This window comes from Rhea pennata, chromosome 12, assembly GCF_028389875.1.
Source record: "Rhea pennata isolate bPtePen1 chromosome 12, bPtePen1.pri, whole genome shotgun sequence".
NCBI lineage: Eukaryota > Metazoa > Chordata > Aves > Rheiformes > Rheidae > Rhea > Rhea pennata.
In genome coordinates this window covers 23,845,772-23,866,634 of record NC_084674.1, presented here as the reverse complement: position 1 = coordinate 23,866,634, position 20,863 = coordinate 23,845,772, and the positions used below count along the sequence as shown (strand labels likewise).

The 20,863-nt window shown below is 67.1% G+C and overlaps 3 protein-coding genes and 1 long non-coding RNA gene across 4 annotated transcripts in view; 2 read left to right on the top strand and 2 right to left on the bottom strand.

Moving 5' to 3' along the window:
- The first annotated feature begins 330 nt into the window (after positions 1–330).
- Positions 331–5,325, top strand: MST1 (macrophage stimulating 1). The gene is made up of 18 exons (XM_062585601.1): positions 331–382; positions 604–748; positions 875–987; positions 1,097–1,211; positions 1,293–1,429; positions 1,512–1,632; positions 1,738–1,856; positions 2,004–2,169; positions 2,272–2,402; positions 2,483–2,585; positions 2,684–2,820; positions 2,899–2,934; positions 3,016–3,127; positions 3,206–3,283; positions 3,373–3,519; positions 3,649–3,755; positions 4,916–5,055; positions 5,164–5,325. The coding sequence occupies exons 1-18, from the start codon at positions 331–333 to the stop codon at positions 5,323–5,325; spliced, it is 2,121 nt and encodes a 706-aa protein (XP_062441585.1).
- Positions 5,326–6,861: 1,536 nt separating this feature from the next.
- On the bottom strand, positions 6,862–12,718 carry APEH (acylaminoacyl-peptide hydrolase). The gene is made up of 22 exons (XM_062585440.1): positions 12,665–12,718; positions 11,319–11,448; positions 11,076–11,202; positions 10,835–10,922; positions 10,625–10,700; positions 10,384–10,550; positions 10,124–10,261; positions 9,846–9,937; positions 9,714–9,754; positions 9,516–9,637; positions 9,249–9,309; positions 9,074–9,171; positions 8,882–8,933; positions 8,685–8,773; positions 8,473–8,611; positions 8,303–8,386; positions 8,145–8,225; positions 7,852–7,940; positions 7,473–7,663; positions 7,288–7,390; positions 7,100–7,206; positions 6,862–7,025 (listed from the first exon to the last, which is right to left on the bottom strand). The coding sequence occupies exons 1-22, from the start codon at positions 12,674–12,676 to the stop codon at positions 6,920–6,922; spliced, it is 2,193 nt and encodes a 730-aa protein (XP_062441424.1). The 5' UTR covers positions 12,677–12,718; the 3' UTR covers positions 6,862–6,919.
- Positions 12,719–12,847: 129 nt separating this feature from the next.
- LOC134145808 (uncharacterized) lies at positions 12,848–14,696 on the top strand. The gene is made up of 3 exons (XR_009959691.1): positions 12,848–12,891; positions 13,503–13,678; positions 14,315–14,696. It is a non-coding gene; the product is annotated as an uncharacterized LOC134145808 (long non-coding RNA).
- Positions 14,697–16,039: 1,343 nt separating this feature from the next.
- Positions 16,040–20,863, bottom strand: part of BSN (bassoon presynaptic cytomatrix protein) — a 143,604-nt gene continuing 138,780 nt past the window's right edge. Inside the window, exons 9-14 of the mRNA XM_062585922.1 lie at positions 19,763–20,520; positions 19,068–19,164; positions 18,379–18,522; positions 17,549–17,603; positions 17,272–17,369; positions 16,040–16,153 (exon numbers count right to left, since the gene is read on the bottom strand). Of these exons, the coding sequence (XP_062441906.1) occupies positions 17,563–17,603; positions 18,379–18,522; positions 19,068–19,164; positions 19,763–20,520 (1,040 nt within the window). The 3' untranslated portion in view covers positions 16,040–16,153; positions 17,272–17,369; positions 17,549–17,562. The remainder of the gene's footprint in view (positions 16,154–17,271; positions 17,370–17,548; positions 17,604–18,378; positions 18,523–19,067; positions 19,165–19,762; positions 20,521–20,863) is intronic.

Below are 20,863 nucleotides of genomic sequence, written 5' to 3'. Positions count from 1 at the left end.
CGGGCACCTCCCGGGGAAGGAAGGGGTCCACACTCGCCCTTCCACCGCCTGCTCTCCTGCCCGGCCCGGCCCGGCCCGTTGTCTCCGTCCTCATTGGCCTCGTGGGTGCCGCACCAGCCAGCTGCACCCCCCCCAGCGGCCCCAGGCCGCCTGGGGCTCCCTCCGCTCGTCCAGTCCCTCCTGCTCTAGCTCCTCTCTTGGCCCATGGCCCAGAGGCAAATATTTGCCAGGGGGGCCGGCAGTAGGGCTTGACCCTGCTGTGGTGCCACCCCCCACCCCGGGTGACTGGACTTGCGCAGGCCACGGGACGCGGCGGCCAGGCTGGGGACGATGCAGGCCGCGCTGGGGCTCCTGCTCGCCCTGGCCGGGGCCCTGGCCTCAGGTAGGCGTCCGGCAGCCGTGGGGCCGCAGAGGGGCCAGACGGGCCTGACAGGCAGGCCAGGCCTGTGCCGGACCCTGTCCAGCCTTCCTGTCGCTGCCCCGTAGCAGCTGCGGTGCTCGGGGGAGGCGGGAGGGCCGTGGGGCCGGGATCCTGTGCTCCGTGGGGCAGAGGTGCTGTGCTCCATGCGGCGGGGGCGCTGAGCTCCCTGCCGCGCTCCCTAGGCCAGCGCTCGCCCCTCAACGACTTCCAGCGCCTGCGAGCCGTGGAGCTGCTGGCAGCGCCTGCGAGTCCCACGCCGCGGCCGCCGCCGGAGCGGGGCCCCGTGGAGCGGTGCGCCCAGCACTGCGCCGCCAGCCCGACCTGCCGGTGAGCGGGACGCACGGGCGCCGGGGGGGGGCTGCAGCCGCTCGGCGGGCCGGCCCACGACGCACACGGGCCCGCACGTGTCCGAGCCCGCGTGGCGCCCCGCCAGCCTCCCCGTGCGCCTCCCAGGGCCTTTCACCACGACCGGCAGAGCCAGCTGTGCCAGCTGCTGCCCTGGACCCAGCACTCGCTCCACGTCCAGCTGAGGAAAAACACCCACTATGACCTCTACCAGAAGAAAGGTGGGCTGGCATGGCGGGCCGGGTGCGGGGCACGGCAGGCCGGCGCGGGGGGCCGCCCGGCTCGGCCCCCCGCCGCCACGGCCGTGACACGGCGCCCGGCTCTGCCCAGCCTACCTGCGGGACTGCGTCATGGCGGAGGGCACTGGCTACCGCGGCACGCAGGCCGTGACGGAGGAGGGCCTCACCTGTCAGCGCTGGCAAGCCACGACGCCCCACGACCACAGGTGTCCCAGCGGCGGCGGCCCGGGGCGCGGGCTGCGTCCGTGCCGGCCGGCAGCGCCCCGACGCCGCCCCTTCGCCGGCAGGTTCCTGCCCTCCCCACGCAACGGGCTGGAGGAGAATTACTGCCGAAACCCTGACGGGGACAAGCGGGGCCCGTGGTGTTACACGGTCGACCCCAACGTCCGCCACCAGAGCTGCGGCATCAAGAAGTGCGAGGACGGTGAGTGCCCCATGCTGGTGCCACCGCGGTGTTGTGGTCCGGCCGCCGCTGCCCGGCGCCTCAGACCCGGCGCTCCTGGCAGCTGTCTGCGTCACCTGCAATGGGGAGGATTACCGGGGCTTCGTGGACCACACCGAGTCCGGGACAGAGTGCCAGCGCTGGGACCTGCAGCACCCGCACAAGCACCCCTACCACCCGGATAAGTACGGGCGCCGGCCGCTGGCGAGCACGCGGCCACCCCGCGCCAGGGCTGCGAGCCAGGGCGGCACCGCCGCCTGCTGCCGGCCCCAGCATCTGCTTGCACCCAGGTACCCCGACAAGGGCCTGGACGACAACTTCTGCCGCAACCCCGACAGCTCTGAGCGGCCCTGGTGCTACACCACGGACCCAGGGCGGGAGCGCGAGTTTTGCCGGATCCGCGTCTGCAGTAAGGCGGCGATCACCGCCCCGGCGCGCGATCCCTGCCTGTGCTGGGCCCGAAACACTGCACGACGGTGACGTGGGGCAGCCGGAGCCGGGCATCTTGGGCGCCGGCGCTGAGCCCCGCTGCTCTGTCCCTCTCCAACCACGCAAGCAGAGAAGCGTCCACGGCCCGGCAACGTCACCACCGGCTGCTTCAAGGGGAAGGGCGAAGGCTACCGGGGCCGGGTGAATGTCACCGCGTCAGGGATCCCCTGCCAGCGCTGGGACGCCCAGACGCCCCACAAGCACCACTTCGTGCCCGAGAAGTACCCGTGCAAGTAGGGCCTGCTGCTGGCGGTGGCGGGGTGGCTTTGCCCCGCAGAGGGAGGCGGTGGCGGGCACGGGGCGGGCGCCCCGCTCAGTGCCCCCACCACCGCCAGGGACCTGCAGGAGAACTACTGCCGCAACCCCGACGGCTCCGAGGCGCCGTGGTGCTTCACCGCCCGGCCCGCCTTGCGCGTGGCCTTCTGCTTCCAGATCCGGCGCTGCGCCGACGAGCTGGGCGCCCAAGGTGAGGGGGTCCCGGGGGTGGCAGTGGGGCACTTCGGGGGGCTGCCTCCAGCTACGAGCCGCCCCTGCCTCCCCCCCCAGACTGCTACCACGGCCGTGGGGAGCTCTACCGTGGCCACGTCAGCAAGACGCGCAAGGGGATCACGTGCCAGCGGTGGTCGGCGCAGAAGCCCCACGTGCCCCTGTGAGCATCGCCCCCCGCCCCACCCCACCCCACCGGCACCCCGAGCACGCGCAGCCACCGGCGGGCAGGGGCCGTGACGCCGGCCGCCGGCCCGCCAGGATCTCGCCTGCCAGCCACCCCGAGGCGCACCTGGAGGAGAACCACTGCCGCAACCCCGACAACGACAGCCACGGCCCCTGGTGCTACACCATGGACCCCCGCACGCCCTTCGACTACTGCGCCGTCAAGCCCTGCGGTGAGCCCTCCGCGCCGCCCCGGCGGGCGCCGGTGGCCCCCCGCCGCCCCGCGCCCACCCCGCACTTTCTCTCCGCAGACGGGGACAAGGTGCCGTCCGTGCTGGAGAGCGCAGGTAGGGGGGCGGTGGGCGGCGGGCGCCGTGCAGCGGGCAGCACCCGGCTCGCGGCTTGCTCACGGCCGCCCGGGCCCGCAGACGCCGTGGCGTTTGAGCAGTGTGGCAGGCGGGACGAGCGGCCGCAGCGCAAAGGCCGCATCATCGGCGGCCGGCCCGGCAACTCGCCTTGGACCGTCAGCATCCGGAACCGGTGAGCGGGGCGCCCCCGGCGCGACGAGCCGGGCCCCGAGCGGGCGCCGCTCACGCCGCCGTGCCTCGGCGCCCGCAGGGCCGGCGTGCACTTCTGCGGCGGCTCCCTGGTGAAGGAGCAGTGGGTCATCAGCGCGCGGCAGTGCTTCTCCTCCTGGTAGGCCGCGCCGCGGGGGTCCCCGAGGGCCGGGTGCGGCGCGGGGCGGCAGGAGCCCGGCGGGCTTCGTGACGTCCCTTCGCCTGCAGCGACGCCGACCTGTCGGGCTACGAGGTCCAACTGGGAACTCTCTTCAAGGACCCCGGCCCCGAGGACCCTGACACACAAGCCATCGCCGTCGCCCGCCTCGTCTGCGGCCCCTCCGACTCGCACCTGGTGCTGCTGAAGCTGGCGAGGTGAGCGGGGCGGCGGCGGCAGCGCGGGCGGGCAGGCGGGCGGCGGAGGCCGCCGGTCCCGGGCGCCGCGGGGCAGCTGCGCGTCGCCCCCACCGCCGCCGCTGCTCCCGCTGCCGCTGCCGCGCGCAGGCCGGCCGTGCTGAACAGGCGGGTGGCTCTGATCTGCCTGCCGCCGGAGCGCTACGTCGTGCCCGCACAGACCGTCTGCGAGATTGCCGGCTGGGGGGAAACCCGAGGTACCTGCGGTGGGGACCTCCCCACCGCCCAGGCACCCCCCGCCCACGGCACCCCCCTCCCCATGTCATCCCCCTGCCCACAGCATCCCCCCACCCATGGCACCCCCCACCCATGGCAACCCCCTGTCCATGGCACACCCCTGCCCTGGGCATCCCCCCTGCCCACAGCATCCCCCCCCCCCCGCCCACAGCACCCCCTGCCCACAGCACCCCCCCCCACCCACAACATCTCCTCACCTACAGCACCGCTTGCCCACAGCATCCCCCTGCCCATGGCATCCCCCTGCCCATGGCACCCCTGCCCACGGCACCTCCCTGCCCACGGCATCCCCCTGCCGACAGCAAACCCCTGCCCGTGTCACACCCCCCCCCCCCCCACTCACAGCATACTCCTGCCCACAGCATCTCCCTGCCCCCAGCACCCCCTGCCCATGTCACCCCCCTGCCCATGTCACCCCCCTGCCCACAGCAGCCCCTGCCCATGTCACCCCCCTGCCCATGTCATCCTCCTGCCCACAGCAGCACCCTGCCAACAGCATCCCCTGCCCACGGCATACCCCCCCCCCCCCAACGGCATCTCCCCACCCATGGCACCACTTGCCCACAGCATCCCCCGCCCATGGCAACCCCTGCCCACGGCACCCCCACCCACAGAATCCGCCTGCCCACGGCATCCCTCCGCCCACAGCACCTCTCCATGGCACACACCCCGCCCCACGGCATCCCCCTGTCCACGGTATCCCCCGCCCACAGCACCGCCTTGCCCACAGCATCCCCCTGCCCACAGCACCCCCACTGCATCCCCCCACCCACGGCACCCCCTGCCCACGGCATCCTGCTGCCCCAGCATCCCCAGCCCACAGCACCCCCTGCCCATGGCACCCCCCTGCTTACAGCAATCCCCCCACCCACCCACAGCACCCCCTGCCCACAGCATCCCTCTGCCCACAGCACCCCCTGCCCATAGTATCCCCCTGTCTGCAGCATCCCCCTGCCACAGCATCCCTCTGCCCTCAGCCCCCTCCCGGCCCTCGATCCCTGCCCCCTGCCCATGGCATCCCCCACCCATGGCCTCCCCCTCCACCTGCCCATGGCATCCCTTTGCCTCAACATCCCTCTGCCCATGGCATCCCCCTGCCTCGTGCTCGCCCTCTCCGCAGGCACTGCGGACGGCTCCGTGCTCAACGTGGCCCAGCTGCCCGTGCTGTCCAACGCAGAGTGCAATGCGGTACTGCGCGGGCGTGTGAAGGAGAGCGAGCTGTGCACTGCCCCACTGCGTGCCGGTGTGGGGGCCTGTGAGGTGAGCTGGGCTGGGACCAGCAGGAAAGGGTCATCAGGCCACCTCAGGGAGCCTGTGGGTGCCACAGCCAGGGTGGCCCGGAGGCACTTTGCACTCTTGTTCCCACAGGGAGATTATGGGGGGCCCCTGGCCTGCCTCACACACGACTGCTGGGTCCTGGAGGGGGTGATCACCCCGTCCCGCGTGTGCGCCCGGACTGACCAACCTGCCATCTTCATCCGCATCTCACTCTATGTGGACTGGATCCACAAGGTCATGAAGATGATCTGAGCTGGACAAAGGATGGCCAGATGGGCTGCCTGCAGCACCCAGGGCAGCCCTGAGGTGGCACGTCCCTGCTCACGCTGCCCTGGTGGTGGCACGCACCTACCCTCCATGCCCAACCAGAATAAAGGGAGAGGTGGCCAGCTTGTGACTACATTTGCAGTGAGGCCGGGACACCCATTGCCCTGGGGTGCAGCAGATGGGGACCTGGTGGCTCTCAGGACAGGTGAGGGATGCCCGCTGCATTCTCCCCAGCTCCCGGTGCCATCCTGGGCTGCCCAGGCCGATCCAGCGGGCAGAGCTCCTGAAGTCGTCGGCCTCCGTCTCCGTGCCAGACGGCGGGCTCAGCAGCATGGCCTCGAAGGGCTGCGTGCCTGCGGTGAGGCAGAGCAGCCCCGCTCAACGCCCGCCACCCGGCGTGCAGCCCTGGCTGTGCCTACTGCCGTTGCCAACCGGGCCAGGCCGAGGTGCCCCAGAGGCCACTCGGGTGCTCAGTGCTGGGCAGCTGGACCATCAGCATTTTCCAGGAGACGCCGTCCACTGCACGCACTCGGCAGAGGGTCAGCTCCGGGCTCGCCGGCAGCAGCACCCCCACCCCCACCGGGGGACGGGCACAGGGCTGCAGCAGGCCGAACTGGAGGGCGCAGTGCCCGTCGCGGCCCTGGCCGACATCAGTCCTGCGAGTGGTGCTGAACAAACCGCGGCTGCACAGTGCCTGCCCCGGCTGGCGAGCTAGCAGCCGCGGCGCCGCACAGGGTGCTGAGCTGTGCAGGGTGAGGCCAGGCCAGGCCGTGCCATGCCACGGCGTGCTGCGCCGTGCTTTATCCATACCGGCAAAGGCTGCGAGCAGGACGGCGTGCTGGTGAGCTGAGGGGGCCACCCAGCACTGGGTTGGGGGGTGGGGGGGAGCTGTGGGCTACTGGGCCGCGTTGAGCACCGTTGCAATCAGCCCCGTGCGCCAGGTGAGCTGGGGAGAGCCAGTGGCCAGGGCTGGGCAGCCCGCAGGGGGAAACTGAGGCACAGCAGGGAGGGTGTCAGCGTGCTCAGGGACCCCGAGTGTCCCCAACCCGCCGCCCTCTATCGCTCACCACAGCGCCTCCAGGACAGATCCAGATGGAAAAATACCCAACCGAGGGAGGAGGAGGAGGAGGTCAGCTCAAAGGAGCCTGGCCCTGCCATGCCTGGGGTGGGGGGGGGGGGCAGGATTACCCCTGCTCTTGTGACACTGCTCTCCTCTCTGTCCAGCGTGCAGAGGACAGGCCCACTGTGGGTGCTCAGCACCTTCCCCCAGTCCTTGTAGTACAGGAACCAGGCATCTTGCGATGTGCACTGGGTCAGTGCCCGGCCCCATGCGCCGGCTTGCAGTGTTTGGCGCGCGGCCCGCTCGTGGTGGGCTGCGTGACCCACTCACCAGCTGCGTGGCGTGGCCCCAGGCCGCACGGGGTGCCCACGGTGGGGGGCCTAGCATGGCTGCAGGGTGCATGGCTTGCTCACAAGGCGTACGGCACGCTCAGATGACATTGCCATCAGAGACAGCTCCTGTGCTGGTGGAGCGATGCCATTTATTGGGGGGCTGCGGCTCGGCGGCACCGGCGTGTCCTCAGCACCACAGGTATTTGAGCAGCCACAGTGCCACGTTCATGAAACCATCGGCTTCGGCCTCAACTCCGTCCAGAGCGTGGCTGTTGTTCGGGTACCAGAGCAACCTGAAAGGGAGGAGAGAGGGGTCAGAGCTGTACCCACCACGTCCAGCCCCCCGGAAACCACCCACCGCACTCACCGTGTGGGGATGCCCCAGGCCTTGAGAGCACGGTAATACTCCAGCCCCTGCCAGGGGGGCACACGCCGGTCATCCTCCCCCAGCATCAGCAGCACGGGCACGCGGACCTGCAGGAGAGCGACCCGGCCTCAGGCCCAGCACCCACGAGCCAGCTGCAAGGACAGGACAGGCACCGCGGCTGCACCTACCCGGTCGACGTAGCGTATGGGCGACCTGTGCAGCATCTCTGTCCACTGGGCTGGGTCTGGCAGGGCGTCAGGCACGTAGGGCAGCCCTATCTCTGTCAGGCACCTGTGGGGCGAGAGCCACGTCGGGCCGGGGGCCGTGCGCCAGGCCGGCGGCTCGCAGCAGGGCTGGGGGCTGCGGTACTCACCAGTCGGGGATGTCGGTGGTGGTGACCATGGAGGCAATGTTCACCACGGGGTTGCGGACCACGCAGGCCCGGTAGGTGTCGGGGAACTGCCCGATGAGGTGGCACGCCAAGAAGCCTCCGTGTGAGCCGCCCACCAGCGCCACTCGGGTGGAGTCCAGCGCCTCCTCCTGCAGCACCTGCTCCACGCAGTGCTGCAACGGCACGGCACAGCCGCTGAGGCAGGGACGTGCCCGCGCGCGTGGGGATGGCCCCGCTCTCCCACACCGCGCAGAGCACCCAGGGGCCGACAGGGCAGACAGGAGAGCACACAAGGAGCACAGGCGGCCCCGCTGCCCAGCACGGGACATCCCGGGGAAGAGATTGTGCGCCAGGGCCGTACCTGCACATCCTGCACGTCCTGGGTGCCCACGTTGCCTGGCAGGGAGGCCACGCTGTCCTGGCCGAAGCCCAGCGAACCGCGGTAGTTCACTGGGAGAGACAGCATCACAGCCCTTGCTCCCCCCACCCCAGGCACCGCGAGGCACACTGCCTGCCAGGCGGCACCCATCCCTCCCCGGCCTGCCAACAGGGTGCCCAGAGACCCAGGCCTACAGGAAAGGAGCGGGGCTTCCAGGGGCTCTGTACTGGGGCATCTCGGAGCCCACCAGCTCCATCTCCCTCAGCCAGACTCACCCAGGAGCACGGCGAAGCCCACGCGGCAGAGCACGGCCGGGTACAGCATCCACTCGGCCACAAAGACAGTGTGGGGACCCCCTACAAGGCAAAGGGGGTGAAGCAGTCTGGCTGGGGAACGGGTAGCAGGGTGGCGGTGGAAGCGGGCAAAACCTCACCGTGGGGTATCACGACGAGCGGGGGTTTCTGGGCTGCAGGGCCCTCACTTGGCCGCAGCAGGACGGCGTCAAAATCCAGGCCCCCTGCGGAGGCAGCGGAGGCGCTCAGGCCTTCGTGGCGGGAGAGCCCAGCCCAGGCCCCGGCTTGCCCGGCCCGGCCCGTCACTCACTGTATTGCGGGTTGTCCTGCTCCGGCAGAGGCTGCAGCGTGCGCACGGCCCAGGAGATGCCAGGCACTGGGGGCACGTCCTGCAGGCAGACCCACTGCACCTGGGCCTCCCGGCCCGCGCTGGGCAGGAGAGCCACTTTCTGCGTGGGGAGCCGCGTCAGTGCCAGTGCCGAGAGGGACCGGCGGGTGCTGGGGATGGGGACGTCACCTTACCAGCGTCTGGGGGCAGCTAGGGGTGGAGAACCTGGCCACCAGCAGGTCCCGGTCGATGGTGAGGAGAGACCAGCTCCCCTGGGGAGCATCTGGGGAAGAGAGGGCTCAGGACCTGCAGGCTATGTGCAAGAGACCGGCCCCCCCAAAACCCCGGCACTGCCAGGGCCCCGCCAGACTGGCAGGTAGGTGCCACTCACCGGCTGTCAGCGAGGTCACGGTGCCTGTCAGCGTGTCCACCACAAAGAGGTCCTAGGAACACGAGGACAGGGTCCAGCAGAGCCCCAAATCAGCCGAGTGCCGGACACGGCATCCCCTCGTGCCACCCCGTGCGCACCCAGCTCCCACCACACTAGGGCGGGCAGCATACCCTGGGCACCACAGCCCCTCACCTGCTGGCTGCGCTGGGCTGTGTCCAACACGAGCCTCTGGCTGTCGGCAGCCCAGCACAGCCCTGGCAGAGCGCTGCAGTAGATGCCTGGGAAAGCACCTGTAACGAGAGCAGCAGGGCTCAGCACCCACCAGGCCTCCTGGCCACCACAGCCACCCCGCCCTGGCTCTACTCACCCCGCGTCTGCCGGGGCACAGCCTCAAGCACGGTGCAGGTGCGCTTGGTGTACCAGTCGTACTGGGGGAGACACAGGACGGCAGGGCTGTGATGAGTTCTGCTGGCTCTCAGCCCACCTACCTCTGCTCCAGCCCATGGAAGGTGGACCCAGCTCCCACCTACCTGCTAGTCCCTACACTGGCAGGGGTGCACTGCCAGCTCCACAATGTCACCCTGCAATGTCTGGCTTGGGGACAGAGCCCTGGCACCCTGTGGGCACTGCTCACCATGCGAAGCCGGCTGCATTGCTGGTGGGGGCCTAGGGCACTGTTCTCCAGGTAGGCGATGCGGCACTGGTCAGGGCTGAGCCGTGGGGACCACGTGGCCTTGGTGTCTTCAGAGAGCAGCTCTGCAAGGGCATGAGGCGATGGTAAGGGGGTGCAAGGGCCTTGGGCACCAAGGAGATGCAAGGGAGAATAACTCACCACATTTCCCACTCGCGAGGTCCACGTAGAAGAGCGCGGACCTGCGAGGGCAAAGACGAGCTGTCACTGCAGGAGCGGAGTGGAAGGGGGTCCAGGTAGCCCCCACCAAGCCAGGCTCGCCGCAAGACTCACCGGCGGTTGGTGCAGTGCCGCAGGCCCAGGCGGAAAGGCTCGTGCCACCAGCCCACAAACACCACCCCAGTGTCTCCGGGGGACCAGAAGGCCTGCGGGCAGAACAGAAGAGCAGCTCTTACCCTGCGATAGGGCTTGGGTACGGTCCGTCCAGCCCGGAGCCAGGGCCGGCGTCTCTTTCCCTTCATCTCTTTTCTCTTGGACAACGGAGAGACGCAGCCCCACCATTTCGCCAGGGCAAAGTGAGATGAAACGTTGACTCTGCTCCCCATGCTGACCTGCCCAGGGGAGACTTGCTCTGGGATGCCCTCCAGCACGGAGATACTGCTCCCCTCAATGTCCAGCACGCAGAGGACGGGCATGCTGCGGGTCCTCAGCGTCTCTCCCCAGTCCTCGTAGTACACGAACTTCTCGCCCTGCAATGCCAACCCTGTCAACGCCATGGGCACCTGCACGGTTCCAAGGCCAGCCCAGAGCTGGCAAGCAGCGGCTGAGCTGGCTCAGGGCAGAAGGGACATCTTCACCCTGGTCTCCCCACCTTGATGGGCGTATCTTGCTTCGTCGGGTGCCCCAGGTCCTCTTCAGCGGAGCCGCCCAGCTCAGGTGCTTTGCTCTGGAAGAAGGACTCGGCCTTGGGCCGCTTCTTCTCGGCCACATAGAGCAGGTGAGTCTCTGAGTGGGACCAGGACAGGCATCCAAACTGACCTGGAGAAACGGGATCAGCTATGAACCAGGCCAGGACCTGCTGGGGCTGCTGGCCTTTCCTGTCCACCCCTTACCGTCATCGTAGACGCTGCCGTGCTTCTCCAGAGCCGTCAAGTTGATGCTCTTCACCTTGCGGTTCTGATCCCAGACCTGGGGGCAGAGACGCCGGGCATGGGCAACCCCAAACTGGACCGTGGAGCAGCTGGGGCTGGAGCTGGCATGTTGCCCCTTCTCCTACGCTGCCCAAGTCTCGCCTCTGGCCCTGCCCCGGCCCTTGTCCTCACCTCCAGGAACTGCTTCTCCTTATCCTTGCTTTGGACCTTGCGCAGGACAGCCTTCAGCGTGCCGCTGGGAGACTCCCTGCTCAGCAGCCTTGGAGGGGGGGGAAAGTGCTCCGTGAGCCCCGTGCCCCGAGCACGGCGGAGGCAGCGACGCGGGGAGGCCAGCGGCCTCCCTGCCCAGGGCCGCAGCGGAGGGAGGCGGTGACGCTGCGCGGCCGCCCGGGCAGGCAGCGCAGGGACTCACTCGTCCTTGATCTCGGAGCAGGTGCCCGCAGGCCCGGAGTACACGATGGACTGGCCGTCGTGGAAAACGAGGTACTGGCGGCAGAACCTGACGTTCTCCGCTCGCTCCAGGTCCCGCTGTGACCATTCTGCAGGGGGGGGCGGGGTGAGCCGGGCATCGAGGGGTCCCCAACAGGGCGCCGGCGGCCCGCGCCGGGGTCCTCTCCCCCCCCCCCGCGCCCCCACCCCGCTCAGGGCCTCGTACCGGTGTGGAGGCTGCAGTATTTGCCGCCGTACCGGGTGGTGACGTCGGGGCCGACGCAGGCGGCGCTGAGCGCGGGGCGCTGGCTCAGCTCCCGGTACTGCGCCGCGATCTCCTCCGCGCTGCACGGCGCCTGCGTGCGGGACGGCGAGGCTGGGCCGCGGGGGGGGGGGGGGGGGGCACCCGCGGGGCAGGGCCGGGGGTGTTGGGGCACGAGGGGAGGGACAGATCTGCGGGGGGGGGGGGGCAATCCCCAGGTACCGGGGGGCAGTGCTGGGGGGGCAGTTACTGGGGGTATGTGGGGGGGGCAGTCCCCAGGTACCGGGGGGCAGTGCTGGGGGGTTGGAGTACATGGGGGAGGCAGGTCTGCAGGGGCAGTTACTGGGGGTATGTGGGGGGGGCAGTCCCCGGGTACCGGGGGGCAGTGCTGGGGGTTGGGGTACACGGGGGGGGGCAGGTCTGCAGGGGCAGTTACTGGGGATATGTGGGGGGGGGCAGTCCCCGGGTACCGGGGGGCAGTGCTGGGGGTTGGGGTACACGGAGGGGGGCAGGTCTGCAGGGGCAGTTACTGGGGGTATGTGGGGGGGGCAGTCCCTGGGTACCGGGGGGCAGTGCTGGGGGTTGGAGTACACGGGGGGGGGGGCAGGTCTGCACGGGCAGTTATTGGGGGTATGTGGGGGGGGCAATCCCTGGGTACCGGGGGGCAGTGCTGGGGGGTTGGGGTACACGGAAGGGGGCAGGTCTGCAGGGGCAGTTACTGGGGGTACGTGGGGGGGCAATCCCCGGGCACCGGGGGGCAGAGCTGGGGGGTTGGGGTACACAGGGGGGGGGCAGGTCTGCAGGGGCAGTTACTGGGGGTACGTGGGGGGGGCAATCCCCGGGTACCGGGGGGCAGTGCTGGGGGGTTGGGGCACACGGCGGGGGCAGGTCTGCACGGGCAGTTACTGGGGGTACGTGGGGGGGGCAATCCCCACGTACCGGGGGGCAGTGCCGGGGGCTTGGGGTACACGGGGGGGGCAGGTCTGCAGGGGCAGTTACTGGTGGCACGTGGGGGGGGCAATCCCCGGGTACCGGAGGGCAGTGCTGGGGAGCTGGGGAGCAAGTGCTGGTACCGGGGGGGGGGCAATTAGCACGGTGTGGAGGGGGGCAGTTACTGGGAGACCGGGCGGGGACAATAAACCGGGGTACCGGGGGGGGGCAATTACCGCGGCCCCGGGGAGGGGTAGGGGAAGTGCGGGGTGGGGGGCGGCGCAGGGCCGCAGGTACCCGGGTTGGGGGGGGGGAACGCAGGGGGCGGGGTGCCGGGGCAGTGACGTCACAGCTCCCCCCCTCTCCCCCTAGCCCCTCACCGGCTGCTCCATGTCGCGGCGGCGGCTCGCGGTCGGGCTCGACACGGGCACTTCCGGGCCCGGGGGGGCGGCGCGGGGCGGGCGCCTCCCATTGGCTGCGGCGCGCGGGGCGCGGCGGCGCCCCCTGGGGTTCGCGGGCGGCGCCGCGGCGGGGAGCTGCGCGCCGCGGGCCGGGCCGGGGCCGGGCCGGGCCGGGCGGGCGGGGCCGCGGCGGAAGGCTGCTGATAGTGGGTGCTGGTATATGCGCGATAATGCTGCTTGCGGGCAGTGTACGGCTGCCGCCTGCCAAGCGGCGGGGCCGCCCGCTCGTCCGCGGGCTCCCGTTCGCTCCGGCAGGGCGGCGGCTTTGCTCCGCTGCCCGAGCCGCCCGGGCCTTCGGGCCGGGCCGGGCCCTGCGGAGAGCGGCGACGGCTCCGCAACGCGCGTCTCGCCCGCCTTCCCGCGCCTCCCTGCCCAGCCGGCCCGGGCCGGCCGGGCCCTCGCCCCCGCCGCCCGGCGGGCGCTCGCCCAGCGATCCCGGCCCAGGGCGCCCGGGATCTGCGGGCCCCCGGACCGCGGGCAGGGTGCGGCGGCGGGGCAGAGCGAGAGACCCGCCGGCTGCTTTGCGAGAGCAGCCGGATGGCGCCGCTGCCCTGGGGGCTCCTTGCCAGCAGGCCCCGTTCCTCTGCTAGCCACTGCTAGCCCGGCCTGGCCCCCCCTTGCCCCTGCGCCAGCCCTTCCGCGTGGTGCCGGGAGCAGCCAGGAAACCCCTTTCAGACACACCGAGCTCGCTGCGAGGCAGGCACGAAGCGAAGACGGTCTGTGATTTATATCAAGTCCTTTTATTCTGTTCCCACAGAAATACCTGGTAGGGGCAACTTCTTGTACGGAGTCACGATACAGCGGCGGTACACGGGTTACTACAGATCTCACGGAGCACAGCAGACACGCACACCGTCACAATGTTCGGAGGGAGGGCGCCCGGCGTTGCACTTACCGCTGTAAACTTCTTCGTGGGCTGCGCTTTGCTCGGTGGTTTGTGTTCTGTACATACAGTCGCGTCCCATCCCCTCTCCCCCCCTCCCGCCCCCCCCCCCCCTTGGACCCAAGCGAACACCCAGACACAACGCGCCGGGGAGGAGGGAGGCGGGGGGGGGGGTGAGGGGTAGCAGACAGCCACAACTCGGGCGATGCCGGGAGGCTCTGCGCCGGAGAGGGGCCGGGGCCAGCGGCGGGGCCGCGGGCACCCGCTCCCATCCCGCGCGGAGGCAAGCTGGCGGATGTGCTAGGCAGTGAGATGGGCCCTGGCGATGGTGGGGGGGGTGTTCTCGGTCCCACGTGCGATTTTACACACTATACAAGTATTTACAGCGCTAGGAGCAGCAGGGGCTGTGGCTGAGACCCCCGGCAGGGAATGGGGCGGACCCGGAGCCCGGGAGAAGCATCCTCGGGCTACGCACTTGTCGTTGGCAGGGCAGCTGGCACCGGGCGGGCTGGGGAGGCTGCGAGCAGGGCTGCCTGGCCGGCAGAGCCTTGCGGCAGGCTGGCAGACCCCCTCCCCAAAATACCTGCCCTAGGTGTGTGTGTGGGGGGGGCACCTGGGGAGAGCATTACCCGCTAAGTCACCCTGTCCCGCAGCCCCTGTGCTAAGGACTGGGCCTCTCCCTCCAGCCTCACGCTGCAGGTTCGTCAGAGCCCAGTCCGCTACAAGGGGCCTGCGGCAGGGCCAGGGCTGCTTGCATGTCATATCGGGACCACCAGCTCCTCAATAACAAGTGCGTAAATCTGCTAAGAGCATTCAATACAGGTGATGAACTGATGGAAAAGAAAAAGAAAACTCCAGGCAAAGAACGGCAAGCATTTAAACGTAGATGAAACCGTGCAGAGAAGTAGCAAGCCATGCTCTACGACAGGACAGACAGTCACGGGCTCTATGGCTACCCTTTGGCAAAGTGGCCCTCCGTGGGTCGAACATGCCACTAACTTAAACTTCATATGCACAGGTGGTTGATAGTTATCCAGTTGCTCAGCAGCACGTTTGCAATTAAACCCTTATACATAACATTGAACTTATTAACTATTAACAGGTCTTGTTCTTAAGTGGTGTATTTCATTGCATAGAACATTAGACATGAGAATCAGTCGCTGCTACCCGCGGGGGGAGTGGGTCACACCAACGAACTGCTGTTGGAACATGCTCAGCGTGAGAGAGAGACTGGCAGGAAGCTGACGACACGCACAAATGAGAACCGAAGCGTCTGTACACTGGCTGAGTTCTTTACAGTGAAACGAGCTGTCTCGTTTGGTTTCCTTCTGGGATCCCAGGCCCCGGGGCTGAGAAACCTCCTCCTGGTGGGGTAAGCGAGCTTTTGCTCTGAGTCGCTTCTCCATCGTTCTGAGCATGCCCACGCGTAATGGCTTAAGAAGGACTTGAATTGCACAGTAATAGGAAGGATATTGGCAGAGGCAAAGCTCTCCTGATCTTGTTCCACGGATTGTGCTCTTTTATAGCCTTCTGCACTCTATTGCTTCTACAGACAACAGCCCATGTGTTAACTCATCGTACAAAGCAAAGAGGAAAGCGGAGTTGGTATAAAGTAAAAAAGAAAGAAAGAAAACAAACAAACAAAAAAAAAACACGAAGAAACCCAAAGAAACCAAAGAAAACTGGAAAGGACCCCCCCCCCAACAAGGAAGCCCCGCATCCCCTCCCGGTGCGGATGAGGTATACACAGAAATCAAAGTGGGATGATTAAGGCTGTTCTTTAAAGAAAAAGGATCCCCAGGCGGCCTGGAGCACTGCGTGCCGGTACAATGGAAAGCACTGCCGTTTGAATGCTTTAGAATGGCTTCAGGTTGGCTTTGCGTGCTGAGACACGTGCCTGGCCGGCGGTTGCTTTGGGAAAGGCCAGCCCACTTACGCGCTGCCTTTCAGAGTCCTATGGCCTCTTATTTCAGTAATGAAACAGTGTTAGGTCCTAACTGAAGTTCTCCTAATCCCCAGCTTGGGGTCGGAGCGGTTTCCAGTGCAGGGGTGGCACGGGGAAGGGCCCCGTGCACGCGAGGGACCGGTGGGACAAACTGGAATGTGAAGGAGAAACGGAGCCTGCAGCTCCCAGCCCTCAACTCACACATGGCTCAGAGAGGGAAAAACCTATGAAGACGCTAGACTTCAGATTCAGAGGGAGCAACTCTGCGTATAATCTTGAGAAAGGGCCACAGTTTCCAACTCAGCCCCTCGGCATATGGGGGCCCGTGGCAGGGTCAAGCCCCACCTACGTGACATGACGGTCTGGATCAGGCCCGTCCCGTTGCGGGCAGCCTCGGAGGTGGAAAGCGCGCCTGCCCGACCGTTCCTACAGCTCGCTCCGTGCCGCGCCGGAGCCACCGCGCAGGCTCTGCTTGCCAGACGTGGAGGGCAAGTGCTCTGGGTCATCTGCCGGGCCCCCGGTTCAGCCACTGTTTGCTCCATGAGATCCAGCATCCAGGGGATTGCCCTGCTTTCAAAAGCTTGTGAGAGACAGAGAGAGAGAGACAGAGAAAGGTGTTAGCCGGAGCTTCCTTCGCGCCCTGTGCAATGATGCCCTCATCGAGAGGGCCACCTGCTGCCCCACCGCTCCACAGTGATGCTGAAGAGCAGCAAGTGCACGGGGTACCTCCATCCCCAGCTCCTCTGCCCCCACATTACTGTCCTCCCCGACACGTCCTGTTGTCTTCCTTGAGAGGCTTGCAGGGAACACATCCCCTCTTGTACAAAGCAAACAGGAGCGAACTAGTGGCACCAGCCCAGAAGACGTTGCCGGAGGAGCAGCTGCCACCACCTACGCGGCTGGACAAGCTCCCAGACCAGAACTCATGAGCACCAGGAAACGGCTTGAGCCGCCCAAACTATCCCGGCAAAGCTGGTGTCTGCAGAAGTGTCCGGAGCAGGATCAGCCCACACAGTGCTGCAGAGACAGAGGAAATGGGGCCAAGTCCCCCCGCTTGCTGGCTCTGGGCCTACATGCGCAGGCGTTTTGTGACAAGAACAGGCAACCAGGCAGGAGGACAAGTGCCCCATTGCGAAGGGGAAAGGGCTGCACTGGGCCCCCCAAGGCTGCCAGGGCTTTGCCGGTCCTGCTCAGCAGCAGGGTGCTTCTGCCATCTTCCTTCTCTCTCCTTCTGCTCCAAGCGCCAGGGCACTGCCATCTCCTGGACCATGCAGCGCCAGTTCCCTGCTCGTGGCCCCCAGCTCCAAACCTGTCCAACCTTCCTGCTACCCTCGGCCCCTTCTGGCATTGCACGTGCCACCCTCAATCAGCTACTGTCCCGCAGACCCTGCTGGGCTGCTGTCCCAAACACGCCCGAACCCCCCTGCATGCAGAGCAGGTCCCTGTGGCCCGTGCTCCACTCTGCTGTGCCTCTTGGGGTCCCAGTGAACACCTCCTCCCACCATCCCAACAACAGCAGGGCGGGAGAAAGCTGGTGGCATGGCGGGCCAGGAGTGTGGCCAGTCACAGGGGACATCAGGCACAACACAGCAGAGCTCCGTGTGCACCTCACAGGGAAAGGGATGCTGTGGGGGCCCTCAGAGGGCTCGTGGGGTGCGAGGGGAACCAGCAGGCCTGGCTCTGCCCCGGGACACTCACTGTTATACTCAGAGTCCAGCGCTGCATGCTGAATTCACTGGGTTCTTCATAGGTTTTTCCACTTGCAATGACTAGATCTCCACTCGCTTCCCAAACTCCTGTGGCGGGAAGCAGGAGGAGGAGCTGTCAGGGCAGAGCCAGGGCGCGGAGAAATACTCGGGGCATCCCTACCACTACCCACCCAAGGAGACGCTAGTGCCTGTCGCCCCGCTGCTGGGAATGCTTGTGGTGTCCTGCAGCAGGGCAAAAGGGCTGGGAGGGGAGACACGCAACTCACCTTGTGCCGTTCTCTCACCAGAACGAAGTGAATTTCTTGCCAAAAGCCGACACCGCTGCAGAGAAAAGCCACAAGAGGTGTGAGCGCTCCTGCCCACGGGTCCCCAGCAGACCCCGGAGCTGCCACACAAGCCCCCTTCCCACCCAACGCACGTGGGCGATGGGTCCCGTTACGGTTGCGTGCCAGGCAGGCTGGGGAGGATCTGTGGGTGCTGTGGCTCAGGCGGGCACCATGCCGTGGGCAGCAGCCTGCGCCCACCTGTCTCCCCTCTGCGTTCAGGGTCGACTGGGAGCTAGGGGAAGGAGCCGTACCCCATCTCTGCCCTCGCTCCTGTGCCCCGTGGGATTACCTGGCCAACCTCCTGAAAGCTCCTGCTGCTCATGTCCTGCTCACTACCAGAAGGTTAATCATTCCTCTCGGCGTCACATTAGTTTTGCGGCATCCTGCTTGGAGCTGGAATGACTTTGCCACTTGCGTGCCCCCGCAGCGGGCCAGTCTCCACGTGTGGATGAGACTCGAGTTTGCAAAGGGCCAAAGCAGGCTCGGAGAGAGCCTGGCCAGACTGCAAGGGACAGCCCTGGGGGGGGGGGGGCGGGGGGGCTGCCATGCCCTGCGAGGGGCATGTGCTCCTGTCCCCAGCGGGCCGCAGTCCCCCTGTTACCCCATGTCCCCAGCAAGGTCGGGGCGGGGTGGGGGCACTCCAGCATGCCTTTGCCCCTCTCAAACTGTAGGAGCAGCTCATCCTTTTGGCTGCAAGCAGGCTTCTCCCACGGCTGAAGAGAGCAGCATGCCGCAGCTCCCTGCCTCCAGTCCCAGGGAGCAGCCCTTACCTTCAGTCAGTTTGCCTGCTTGTTCTGCTGCCCCTCCTGGCAGGATTTTGGAGAAAACGCTCTCTCCTTCCATCCCAGGCTGTCCAGCCACTGTGCCGGCAGGAGGACGCGGCCCAGCTGCCTTCTGACCAACCTTGCTGTCTGCTGGGGGGACAAACCATAGAATCAGTAAGGTTGGAAGGGACCTCTGGAGATCATCTAGTCCACCCCCACCCCCCCACTCAGCAGGGTCACCTAGAGCATGTTAGACAGGGTTGCATCCAGGCGGGCTTTGAATATCTCCAGAGAAGGAGACTCCACAGCCCCGCTGGGCAACCTGTCCTGGATGGCTGAGGAAAGCTCTCTAAGCCCAGGTGAGCCTGGAGAGCAGATCCTCACGCCAAGGCTTAGGGGCTGCCGGGGCCCAGGATGGGCTATTTGCCCCAGGCCAGTGAGAAGGAGTTGGGGCAGGTCCTCATGCAATGCTGCCTGAGCAGGGAGCTTGGTAGGTCATGGGGTGGCACCGAGCAGGTGACACGGTTGGTGACAGGCTGGCACCTCAGGGAGGCTGTGGCAGGCAACCATGGGGAGCCCAGCGGGACAGGGCACCCTGACTTGGCCCCAGCTCTGCTCCCAGGTGGCAAGAGCCTGCAATGGGGCTCCAGCCCCAGCTAGGGTGGCCTGAGCCCCATGCCCCTGGGTAGACTAACCTCCTGCTGCTCCCAGAGGCTGAGCCACCGGCGTTCTCCCCTGTTGCTGTGGCACTTTCGCTGTGGGCTTGGATGTGTCCATCTGCTCCGCTTTTGGCTGAAACACAGAAAACAGCTTTCAGTGTCCCTTGGCCTTTCCCCCTCGATGAGCAGGGGAATGTGGCCATGGGGGTGAGCAGCACAGCAGGGTGGCGGTGTGGCCGGTGACTTGGTGCTTGCTGTGATGATGCCCGGGCCTTGCTCCCTGAGAAAACCTCCTCTCCCCAAAACACTCCGGGGAAACTGGCCCCAAGCCAGCAAGCAAGGCAGGACATGGCCATATCATCTCCCCAGATCTTCTCTGGGGTGCATCAAGCTGCCTGGGGCAGCTGTGGGTGCTTCAGCAAGCTGGAGCACATGTGTGGGATGTAACTTGCCCTTGCAGTCACCACGGCTCCTCTGACCTTCCCTCTGACTGCCTTCCCTGCATTCCCTGTCCCAGTGTCTTCTTCAGGCTTTGCTGAAGAGAGAAGCTGGCAGACAGCAGCCCTGACCTTGCCATGGGGCAGATGCACAAAACTTGGGGAGGCTCCATCCCTCTCATCCGACCCCATCCCCGGGCCTCGGCTCTGCCCTGCACCGCCAGCGAGCTGGGGTGCTCCTAAGAGCAGCCCCAGAGAAGGGAGGCAGCCAAGCCTGGCAGAGCCCATACTTACCGGTGTTGCTTGGTGACCGCCTGGTTGTGCATGAAGCGTGGCCGGGGGCTTCCCCGGAGCCGGGGCTGGGCTCGGCTGCTGCTGCGATGGCCTAGAAGCAGGAGGTCCCTGCATCCTGCCCTTCGCCTCTGGCTGCGACGGCCCTGCCGGCTGCTGGCCGGCCGGCCGGGCTGCCGGCGGCTGCTGCCGGGCCAGCTGCTGAGCTCCCTGCTGCTGCCGGGCTTGTGGCTGCTGCAGGTGAGGCTCTGCTTTTTGCCCTTGGGATGGCGGCCCGTGCGGCTGCGAGGGCTTCTGAGATTTCTGGGTCTCGGCGCCGTGGTGGTGAGCAGCCGGGCGGGATTGCTGGGGGTACTCGGAGGAGCCGGGGCCGTAGGCTGCCTGCGCTCGGGGCTCAGGCTGCTGAGCCTTCTTCTGGGAGGCTGGCTGCGCGTGACCGCGGGACTCGTGGCGGCCTTGCTCCCGCGGGTGCTGCTTGGCCGACCGCCGGGGCTGCTCGTCGCTGGCGTGGCGGGAGGAGGCCGCGTGCCGCCCGTACTCCCCGTGGTGCCGGTGCTCTCGGGAGGAGGAGTGCTGCGGCGGCGGGTAATCATCGTGCTGCCACAGGTCTTCGTCTGGAGGCTCGTCGTAATCGTGGTAGGTGTGTTTTACTGGGGGTCTCTTCTGCGAGGAAGAGTGGCCACCGTAGTGCCTTACCCTCTCTGACCGCGCTTCCCTTGGCTTATCAAACCAGTCTGTCTCCTCCTGACCCAAATGATAGGCTTCAGAAACCAAAAACAAACCACAGTCAATCTCTCGCTCCACAGGCGTGAGTGCAGACCAGGCTGAAGCCATGCAATGAAATAAAAGAAGGCAAGCAGCTTATCACACACATACAGGACACCCCGCCGCAGCACGACCAGAGCCCGCGCCAGCAAGAGACAGGACGGGACATGGATACGGCAGGGCATCGAGCAAGCACTGCACAGGACCTGCTAACACAAAACACCCAGGACAAAGACTGGAAAAGGGAGGAAGGCACATGTCAAGCAAACTGAGGCCGTGAGAGTGTCTTTGCTTATGACCGTACGAGCATGCCCCGGGGAATCACCATGCTCTGGGGTG